The following is an 11,652-nucleotide window of genomic DNA, read 5'->3' as shown; positions in this document are numbered from 1 at the left end:
TCGTTTTCTGTTTGTTTGGAGTTTTTATTTTATTTTCATTCACATCTAAAGCTGCAAATGTCAAGCAGAGCTCCCACAATGCACTGCTGTCTTATCAAAAGTAACCTGCAACATTGTGATTGCTACTTGGAATGTGACGAGTATAATACAGGGTAAGACATGTAACATATGTACACAGTGACTGCACCAGCAGAATAGTGAGTGCAGCTCTGGAGCATAATACAGGAGGTAACTCAGGATCAGTAATGTATGTACACAGTGACTGCACCAGCAGAATAGTGAGTGCAGCTCTGGAGTATAATACAGGAGGTAACTCAGGATCAGTAATGTATGTACACAGTGACTGCACCAGCAGAATAGGGAGTGCAGCTCTGGAGTATAATACAGGAGGTAACTCAGGATCAGTAATGTATGTACACAGTGACTGCACCAGCAGAATAGTGAGTGCAGCTCTGGAGTATAATACAGGAGGTAACTCAGGATCAGTAATGTATGTACACAGTGACTGCACCAGCAGAATAGGGAGTGCAGCTCTGGAGTATAATACAGGAGGTAACTCAGGATCAGTAATGTATGTACACAGTGACTGCACCAGCAGAATAGTGAGTGCAGCTCTGGAGTATAATACAGGATATAACTCAGGATCAGTAATGTAATGTATGTACACAGTGACTGCACCAGCAGAATAGTGAGTGCAGCTCTGGAGTATAATACAGGAGGTAACTCAGGATCAGTAATGTATGTACACAGTGACTGCACCAGCAGAATAGTGAGTGGAGCTCTGGAGTATAATACAGGAGGTAACTCAGGATCAGTAATGTATGTACACTGTGACTGCACCAGCAGAATAGTGAGTGGAGCTCTGGAGTATAATACAGGATGTAACTCAGGATCAGTAATGTAATGTATGTACACAGTGACTGCACCAGCAGAATAGTGAGTGCAGCTCTGGAGTATAATACAGGAGGTAACTCAGGATCAGTAATGTATGTACACAGTGACTGCACCAGCAGAATAGTGAGTGCAGCTCTGGAATATAATACAGGAGGTAACTCAGGATCAGTAATGTAATGTATGTACACAGTGACTGCACCAGCAGAATAGTGAGTGCAGCTCTGGAGTATAATACAGGATATAACTCAGGATCAGTAATGTAATGTATGTACACAGTGACTGCACCAGCAGAATAGTGAGTGCAGCTCTGGAGTATAATACAGGAGGTAACTCAGGATCAGTAATGTAATGTATGTACACAGTGACTGCACCAGCAGAATAGTGAGTGCAGCTCTGGAGTATAATACAGGAGGTAACTCAGGATCAGTAATGTATGTACACAGTGACTACACCAGCAGAATAGTGAGTGCAGCTCTGGAGTATAATACAGGAGGTAACTCAGGATCAGTAATGTAATGTACGTACATAGTGACTGCACCAGCAGAATAGTGAGTGCAGCTCTGGAGTATAATACAGGAGGTAACTCAGGATCAGTAATGTAATGTATGTACACAGTGACTGCACCAGCAGAATAGTGAGTGCAGCTCTGGAGTATAATACAGGAGGTAACTCAGGATCAGTACAGGATAAATGGTGTTACTGTATGTACACTGTGTCCAGTTAATTTATAACGCACTGATCACCAAGGGTCCGTTTCCCAATTACTACTGTAGTCTCCCATCTACGTTCCTGGCTGTGAGTACCTGCATCTATTATCCAGAGCACATACTATGCACACAAGCGTCTTACTTTCTAGAGGACATATCTTGTCCTTTTGATTTCTGTGCTTCATTTGTAATACCTAATTTACTTACTTTAATTTGAGGGGAAAATACAATTAAACAGCGTCCCTTTAAGAGAGCGCGCATTACCAATTATACTAATAGTGTTCTGAAAAAACACTGCATGACTATAAACTGTATAACATCTGTGCTTGGCAAGCTGAAAGGAAATGCTGAGCCTTGTAGTGCCACCGCAGGCGACCATGCTGCACCTCCTCCTTGCACATCTGTAAAGCACATTGCACGCCTCCATCACTCGTAGAAAGTCGCGCTTTACACTTTCTGCAGATGATCCGCATCATTCCACACATCCTAAATATGATCCCAACCCTTACCCCTCTCCCCTGGTGAGCCCCTCACAAATCAGGCAGAGCACCACGGCCCTTCAGTGTAACGCAATGTGCAGAAAGTCCTCATCTTACAAATAAGCTTTAATAATAAATAATAAAATTGATAAAAATGTTTAAAGGCAGTATTATAGTTACATTCTTGGTGGGAGATGTTTAACAACTAAAATTGTTGCTAAAACCGCCCCCTGCATAAACAAGGTTGCAACAGGAACCAATATGCAAGCAACATTGCTGATCCTGCACTGATCATGAGATACATCCTGTATTATACTCCAGAGCTGCACTCACTATTCTGCTGGTGCAGTCACTGTGTACATACATTACATTACTGATCCTGAGTTACCTCCTGTATTATACTCCAGAGCTGCACTCACTATTCTGCTGGTGCAGTCACTGTGTAGATACATTACATTACTGATCCTGCGTTACCTCCTGTATTATACTCCAGAGCTGCACTCACTATTCTGCTGGTGCAGTCACTGTGTAGATACATACATTACTGATCCTGCGTTACCTCCTGTATTATACTCCAGAGCTGCACTCACTATTCTGCTGGTGCAGTCACTGTGTAGATACATTACATTACTGATCCTGCGTTACCTCCTGTATTATACTCCAGAGCTGCACTCACTATTCTGCTGGTGCAGTCACTGTGTACATACATTACATTACTGATTCTGAGTTACATCCTATATTACACTCCAGAGCTGCACTCAGCATGTGTTTGCTGTCATACATTACTCTTTGGTGAATGCTCCTAATGACCGGTTTGTGGGGTTTCGGAGCTGCCGTCAGGTTGAGGATGTTGTGGATGAACTGACTTTGCTTGTGTTCTAGGATTTTGGCCGCACTCACACTCAGCCTCTGCCTCCCAGACACAGCGCACGGACAGGTGAGCAACAGCCAAAGCATATGGTAAATACGTCCTTCTCGTGAAAAAAAAACATCTTGTACTTCATGGTTTGGGAATCGGGGTGCGTGCTCCTACGATAGAGAATCCGTTGTGTGACCACTTTACAATAGAGATCTGCATAGCGTCACCGCTTTTATGGTCGAGACCTCCACAGGGGAGTGCTTCATGATGTGACCGCCTTTACAGTGAAGTGCTTCATGATGTGACCGCCTTTACAGTGAAGTGCTTCATGATCTGACCGCTCTTACAGTGAAGTGCTTCATGATGTGGCCGCTCTTACAGTGGAGTGCTTCATCATCTGACCACCTTTACAGTGGAGTGCTTCATGATGTGGCCGCTCTTACAGTGGAGTGCTTCATGATGTGACCGCCTTTACAGTGGAGTGCTTCATGATGTGACCGCTCTTACAGTGGAGTGCTTCATGATGTGACTGCTCTTACAGTGGAGTGCTTCATGATCTGACCGCTCTTACAGTGGAGTGCTTCATGGTGTGGCCGCTCTTACAGTGGAGTGCTTCATGATGTGACCGCTCTTACAGTGGAGTGCTTCTTGATCTGACCGCTCTTACAATGGAGTGCTTCATGGTGTGACCGCTCTTACAGTGGAGTGCTTCATGATGTGGCCGCTCTTACTGTGCAGTGCTTCATGGTGTGATCGCTCTTACAGTGGAGTGCTTCATGATGTGGCCGCTCTTACTGTGCAGTGCTTCATGATCTGACCGCTCTTACAGTGGAGTGCTTCATGGTGTGACCGCTCTTACAGTGGAGTGCTTCATGGTGTGACCGCTCTTACAGTAGAGTGCTTCATGATGTGACCGCTCTTACAGTGGAGTGCTTCATGATGTGACCGCTCTTACTGTGGAGTGCTTCATGGTGTGACCGCTCTTACAGTGGAGTGCTTCATGGTGTGGCCGCTCTTGCAGTGAAGTGCTTCATGGTGTGACCGCTCTTACAGTGGAGTGCTTCATGGTGTGGCCGCTCTTACAATGGAGTGCTTCATGATCTGACCGCTCTTACAGTGGAGTGCTTCATGATGTGACCGCTCTTACAGTGGAGTGCTTCATGATGTGACCGCTCTTACTGTGGAGTGCTTCATGGTGTGATCGCTCTTACAATGGAGTGCTTCATGATCTGACCGCTCTTACAGTGGAGTGCTTCATGATGTGATCGCTCTTACAGTGGAGTGCTTCATGGTGTGATCGCTCTTACAGTGGAGTGCTTCATGGTGTGATCGCTCTTACAATGGAGTGCTTCATGATGTGATCGCTCTTACAATGGAGTGCTTCATGATCTGACCGCTCTTACTGTGGAGTGCTTCATGATCTGACCGCTCTTACTGTGGAGTGCTTCATGATGTGATCGCTCTTACAGTGGAGTGCTTCATGGTGTGACCGCTCTTACAGTGGAGTGCTTCATGGTGTGATCGCTCTTACAGTGGAGTGCTTCATGATCTGACCGCTCTTACTGTGGAGTGCTTCATGATCTGATCGCTCTTACAGTGGAGTGCTTCATGGTGTGACTGCTCTTACAGTGGAGTGCTTCATGATCTGACCGCTCTTACTGTGGAGTGCTTCATGATCTGACCGCTCTTACAGTGGAGTGCTTCATGGTGTGACTGCTCTTACAGTGGAGTGCTTCATGATCTGACCGCTCTTACAGTGGAGTGCTTCATGATGTGACCGCTCTTACTGTGGAGTGCTTCATGATGTGACTGCTCTTACAGTGGAGTGCTTCATGATGTGACTGCTCTTACAATGGAGTGCTTCATGATGTGACTGCTCTTACAATGGAGTGCTTCATGATGTGACTGCTCTTACAATGGAGTGCTTCATGATGTGACTGCTCTTACAGTGGAGTGCTTCATGATCTGACCGCTCTTACAGTGGAGTGCTTCATGATGTGACCGCTCTTACAGTGGAGTGCTTCATGATCTGACCGCTCTTACAGTGGAGTGCTTCATGATGTGACCGCTCTTACAGTGGAGTGCTTCATGATCTGACTGCTCTTACAGTGAAGTGCTTCATGATGTGATCGCTCTTACAATGGAGTGCTTAATGATGTGACCGCTCTTACAGTGGAGTGCTTCATGATGTGATCGCTCTTACAGTGGAGTGCTTCATGATGTGACCGCTCTTACAATGGAGTGCTTCATGATCTGACCGCTCTTACAGTGGAGTGCTTCATGATGTGACCGCTCTTACAGTGGAGTGCTTCATGATGTGACCGCTCTTACAGTGGAGTGCTTCATGATGTGATCGCTCTTACAGTGGAGTGCTTCATGATGTGATCGCTCTTACAGTGGAGTGCTTCATGATCTGACCGCTCTTACAGTGGAGTGCTTCATGATGTGATCGCTCTTACAGTGGAGTGCTTCATGATCTGACCGCTCTTACAGTGGAGTGCTTCATGATGTGATCGCTCTTACAATGGAGTGCTTCATGATCTGACCGCTCTTACAGTGGAGTGCTTCATAATGTGATCGCTCTTACAATGGAGTGCTTCATGATGTGATCGCTCTTACAATGGAGTGCTTCATGATCTGACCGCTCTTACAGTGGAGTGCTTCATGATGTGACCGCCCTTACAGTGGAGTGCTTCATGATGTGACTGCTCTTACAGTGGAGTGCTTCATGATGTGACCGCTCTTACAGTGGAGTGCTTCATGATGTGACCGCTCTTACAGTGGAGTGCTTCATGATCTGACCGCTCTTACAGTGGAGTGCTTCATGATGTGATCGCACTTACAGTGGAGTGCTTCATGATGTGATCGCTCTTACAATGGAGTGCTTCATGATGTGATCGCTCTTACAGTGGAGTGCTTCATGATGTGACCGCTCTTACAGTGGAGTGCTTCATGATGTGATCGCTCTTACAGTGGAGTGCTTCATTATGTGATCGCTCTTACAATGGAGTGCTTCATGATCTGACCGCTCTTACAGTGGAGTGCTTCATGATCTGACCGCCCTTACAATGGAGTGCTTCATGATGTGATCGCTCTTACAGTGGAGTGCTTCATGATGTGACCGCTCTTACAGTGGAGTGCTTCATGATGTGATTGCTCTTACAGTGGAGTGCTTCATGATGTGATCGCTCTTACAATGGAGTGCTTCATGATCTGACCGCCTTTACAGTGGAGTGCTTCATGATGTGACCGCTCTTACAGTGGAGTGCTTCATGATGTGACCGCTCTTACAGTGGAGTGCTTCATGATGTGACCGCTCTTACAGTGGAGTGCTTAATGATGTGATCGCTCTTACAGTGGAGTGCTTCATGATCTGACCGCTCTTACAGTGGAGTGCTTCATGATGTGATCGCTCTTACAATGGAGTGCTTCATGATCTGACCGCTCTTACAGTGGAGTGCTTCATGATGTGATCGCTCTTACAATGGAGTGCTTCATGATGTGATCGCTCTTACAATGGAGTGCTTCATGATCTGACCGCTCTTACAGTGGAGTGCTTCATGATGTGACTGCTCTTACAGTGGAGTGCTTCATGATGTGACTGCTCTTACAGTGGAGTGCTTCATGATGTGACAGCTCTTACAGTGGAGTGCTTCATGATGTGACCGCTCTTACAGTGGAGTGCTTCATGGTGTGATCGCTCTTACAATGGAGTGCTTCATGATGTGATCGCTCTTACAATGGAGTGCTTCATGATCTGACCGCTCTTACTGTGGAGTGCTTCATGATGTGATCGCTCTTACAGTGGAGTGCTTCATGATCTGACCGCTCTTACTGTGGAGTGCTTCATGATCTGATCGCTCTTACAGTGGAGTGCTTCATGGTGTGACTGCTCTTACAGTGGAGTGCTTCATGGTGTGACCGCTCTTACAGTGGAGTGCTTCATGATCTGACCGCTCTTACAGTGGAGTGCTTCATGATCTGACCGCTCTTACTGTGGAGTGCTTCATGATGTGACTGCTCTTACAGTGGAGTGCTTCATGATGTGACTGCTCTTACAGTGGAGTGCTTCATGATCTGACCGCTCTTACAGTGGAGTGCTTCATGATGTGATCGCTCTTACAATGGAGTGCTTCATGATCTGACCGCTCTTACAGTGGAGTGCTTCATGATGTGATCGCTCTTACAATGGAGTGCTTCATGATGTGATCGCTCTTACAATGGAGTGCTTCATGATGTGATCGCTCTTACAATGGAGTGCTTCATGATCTGACCGCTCTTACAGTGGAGTGCTTCATGATGTGACTGCTCTTACAATGGAGTGCTTCATGATCTGACCGCTCTTACAGTGGAGTGCTTCATGATGTGACCGCTCTTACAGTGGAGTGCTTCATGATCTGACCGCTCTTACAGTGGAGTGCTTCATGGTGTGATCGCTCTTACAATGGAGTGCTTCATGATCTGACCGCTCTTACAGTGGAGTGCTTTATGATCTGACCGCTCTTACAGTGGAGTGCTTCATGATCTGACCGCTCTTACAGTGGAGTGCTTCATGATGTGACCGCTCTTACTGTGGAGTGCTTCATGATGTGACTGCTCTTACAGTGGAGTGCTTCATGATGTGACTGCTCTTACAGTGGAGTGCTTCATGATCTGACCGCTCTTACAGTGGAGTGCTTCATGATCTGACCGCTCTTACAGTGGAGTGCTTCATGGTGTGACCGCTCTTACAATGGAGTGCTTCATGATCTGACCGCTCTTACAGTGGAGTGCTTCATGGTGTGACCGCTCTTACAATGGAGTGCTTCATGATCTGACCGCTCTTACAGTGGAGTGCTTCATGATCTGACCGCTCTTACAGTGGAGTGCTTCATGGTGTGACCGCTCTTACAATGGAGTGCTTCATGATCTGACCGCTCTTACAGTGGAGTGCTTCATGATGTGACTGCTCTTACAATGGAGTGCTTCATGATGTGACTGCTCTTACAATGGAGTGCTTCATGATGTGACTGCTCTTACAGTGGAGTGCTTCATGATCTGACCGCTCTTACAGTGGAGTGCTTCATGATCTGACCGCTCTTACAGTGGAGTGCTTCATGATCTGACCGCTCTTACAGTGGAGTGCTTCATGATGTGACCGCTCTTACAGTGGAGTGCTTCATGATCTGACTGCTCTTACAGTGAAGTGCTTCATGATGTGATCGCTCTTACAATGGAGTGCTTAATGATGTGACCGCTCTTACAGTGGAGTGCTTCATGATGTGATCGCTCTTACAGTGGAGTGCTTCATGATGTGACCGCTCTTACAATGGAGTGCTTCATGATCTGACCGCTCTTACAGTGGAGTGCTTCATGATGTGACCGCTCTTACAGTGGAGTGCTTCATGATGTGACCGCTCTTACAGTGGAGTGCTTCATGATGTGATCGCTCTTACAGTGGAGTGCTTCATGATCTGACCGCTCTTACAGTGGAGTGCTTCATGATGTGATCGCTCTTACAATGGAGTGCTTCATGATGTGATCGCTCTTACAATGGAGTGCTTCATGATGTGATCGCTCTTACAATGGAGTGCTTCATGATCTGACCGCTCTTACTGTGGAGTGCTTCATGATGTGACCGCCCTTACAGTGGAGTGCTTCATGATGTGACTGCTCTTACAGTGGAGTGCTTCATGATGTGACCGCTCTTACAGTGGAGTGCTTCATGATGTGACCGCTCTTACAGTGGAGTGCTTCATGATCTGACCGCTCTTACAGTGGAGTGCTTCATGATGTGATCGCTCTTACAGTGGAGTGCTTCATGATGTGATCGCTCTTACAGTGGAGTGCTTCATGATGTGATCGCTCTTACAATGGAGTGCTTCATGATCTGACCGCTCTTACAGTGGAGTGCTTCATGATCTGACCGCCCTTACAATGGAGTGCTTCATGATGTGATCGCTCTTACAGTGGAGTGCTTCATGATGTGACCGCTCTTACAGTGGAGTGCTTCATGATGTGATCGCTCTTACAGTGGAGTGCTTCATGATGTGATCGCTCTTACAATGGAGTGCTTCATGATCTGACCGCCTTTACAGTGGAGTGCTTCATGATGTGACCGCTCTTACAGTGGAGTGCTTCATGATGTGACCGCTCTTACAGTGGAGTGCTTCATGATGTGACCGCTCTTACAGTGGAGTGCTTCATGATGTGATCGCTCTTACAGTGGAGTGCTTCATGATCTGACCGCTCTTACAGTGGAGTGCTTCATGATGTGATCGCTCTTACAATGGAGTGCTTCATGATCTGACCGCTCTTACAGTGGAGTGCTTCATGATGTGATCGCTCTTACAATGGAGTGCTTCATGATGTGATCGCTCTTACAATGGAGTGCTTCATGATCTGACCGCTCTTACAGTGGAGTGCTTCATGATGTGACTGCTCTTACAGTGGAGTGCTTCATGATGTGACTGCTCTTACAGTGGAGTGCTTCATGATGTGACCGCTCTTACAGTGGAGTGCTTCATGATGTGACCACTCTTACAGTGGAGTGCTTCATGATCTGACCGCTCTTACAGTGGAGTGCTTCATGATGTGATCGCTCTTACAATGGAGTGCTTCATGATCTGACCGCTCTTACAGTGGAGTGCTTCATGATCTGACCGCCCTTACAATGGAGTGCTTCATGATGTGATCGCTCTTACAGTGGAGTGCTTCATGATGTGACCGCTCTTACAGTGGAGTGCTTCATGATGTGATCGCTCTTACAGTGGAGTGCTTCATGGTGTGATCGCTCTTACAGTGGAGTGCTTCATAATGTGACTGCTCTTAAAGCAGCCCTATGACTATATTACCTACTGTTCCTGCATATTCATTTACAAAGGTGCTTTTCTATTGCGTAGTAATGGTGGCATGTATTGTCCCTTTCCTCCCACTTGGGGCTCCAGAGCAGCGCTCCTTGGTAGTTTTCAGTCCAGCTTTGATTCACTTCTTTCTTCTATTTTTTTCCAATTGGAAAAAGCAGGTTTTGGTTTTGAGATAATCCCAGAAACGTGTATCCAATGTCAATTCCCAAACCGCTGTGTTCTGCGGCCAGCGAGCACAGCTGGCTCAGCGTGGGATCCCATTGGACGGCTGCGCGCCAGGTTCCCTTAAAGGCAATCTGATACCGTAACGCTGCACAACTTGTCACCAAAAATTGCAGTTTCCTACGTTTGTTTTTTTTTTTTTTAATTACAAGAACCTAAAATGTTTATACCAAAATACTACATTACATACATTACAAATACATCGTGTAGCGAGGCGGCGGCGGACGAATGTGACCTGAAGGCTGCAATGTCTCTCCTGAATCCACATATATACCGCTGCGCTGTCTGCAGTTACATCACGCTGTATGCTCTAGTCACATCCAAAGCTGCTTCTGCAGACTGTCACTTGGAAGCTGTCACTGCGATGCAGCACAGGATATCCTGTTTTCTCTCTACACCGTGTGCAGAATTATTAGGCAAGTTGTTTTTTAGAGGATTTTTTTTTTATTATTGATCAACAACTATGTTCTCAATCACCCAAAAGACTCATAAATATCAAAGCTTAATATTTTTGGCAGTTGGAGGGGTTTTTAGATTTGGCTTCTTAGGAGGATCTGTTTGTGCAGGTGACTATTACTGTGCAGAATTATTAGGCAACTTAATAAAATCCAAATCTATTCCCATCTCACTTGTTTATTGTCACCAGGTAAACCAATATAACTGCACAACATATAGAAATAAACATTCCTGACATGCAAAAACAAAACCCCAAAAAATGAGTGACCACTATAGCCCCCTTTCTTTCTGATGACACTCCGCAGCCACCATCCATAGATTCTGTCATTGCTTGATCTGTTTACGATCCACATTGCGTGCAGCAGCCACCACAGCCTCCAGACACCACAGCCTCCAGACACCACAGCCTCCAGACACCACAGCCTCCAGACACCACAGCCTCCAGACACTGCTCCCAGAGGTGGACTGTTTTCCCTCCCTGTAGATCTCATTTTATGAGGGACCACAGGTTCTCTATGGGGTTCAGATCAGGGGAACAAGGGGGCCATGTCATTATTTTTCCACCTTTTAGCCCTTTACTGGCCGACCACGCTGTGGAGTAGTTGGATGCATGTGATGGAGCATTGTCCTGCATGTAAATCATGTTTTTCTTGAACGATAGCGACTTCTTCCTGTACCACGGCTTGAAGAAGTTGTCTTCCAGAAACTGGCAGTAGGTCTGGGAGTTGAGCTTCACTCCATCCTCAACCCGAAAAGGCCCCACAAGTTGATCTTTGATGATCCCAGCCCATACCAGTGCCCACCTCCACCTTGCTGGCGTCTGAGTCGGAGCTCTCTGGCCCATCCATCTGCCCATCAAGAGTCACTCTCATTTCATCAGTCCATAAAACCTTTGAAAAATCAGTCTTCAGATATTTCTTGGCCCAGCCTTGAAGTTTTATCTTATGTTTCTTGGTCAGAGGTGGTGGTTTTCAGCCTTCCTTACCTTGGCCATGTCCCTGAGTATGGCACACCTTGTGCTTTTTGATACTCCAGTAACGTTGCAGCTCTGAAATATGGACAAACTGGTGGCAAATGGCATCTTGGCAGCTTCACGCTTGATTTTCCTCAATTCATGGGTAGTTATTTTGCGCCTTTTTTGCCCAGCATGCTCCTTGCGACCCTGTTGGCTATTTGCCATGAAACGCTTG

General features: G+C 46.4%; 1 protein-coding gene across 2 annotated transcripts in view; it reads left to right on the top strand.

The window, feature by feature from the left end:
* The window catches only part of FBLN5 (fibulin 5), a 38,255-nt gene that overhangs the window by 1,028 nt on the left and 25,575 nt on the right, over positions 1-11,652 (top strand). For both annotated transcript variants that reach the window (XM_075329652.1, XM_075329651.1), the window contains exon 2: positions 2,963-3,017. In XM_075329652.1, the coding sequence (XP_075185767.1) occupies positions 2,963-3,017 (55 nt within the window). The remainder of the gene's footprint in view (positions 1-2,962; positions 3,018-11,652) is intronic.

This window comes from Anomaloglossus baeobatrachus, chromosome 12, assembly GCF_048569485.1.
Source record: "Anomaloglossus baeobatrachus isolate aAnoBae1 chromosome 12, aAnoBae1.hap1, whole genome shotgun sequence".
Lineage (NCBI taxonomy): Eukaryota > Metazoa > Chordata > Amphibia > Anura > Aromobatidae > Anomaloglossus > Anomaloglossus baeobatrachus.
Note: the sequence above shows the minus strand (reverse complement) of the source record. Positions and strands in the feature narration are given on the sequence as shown.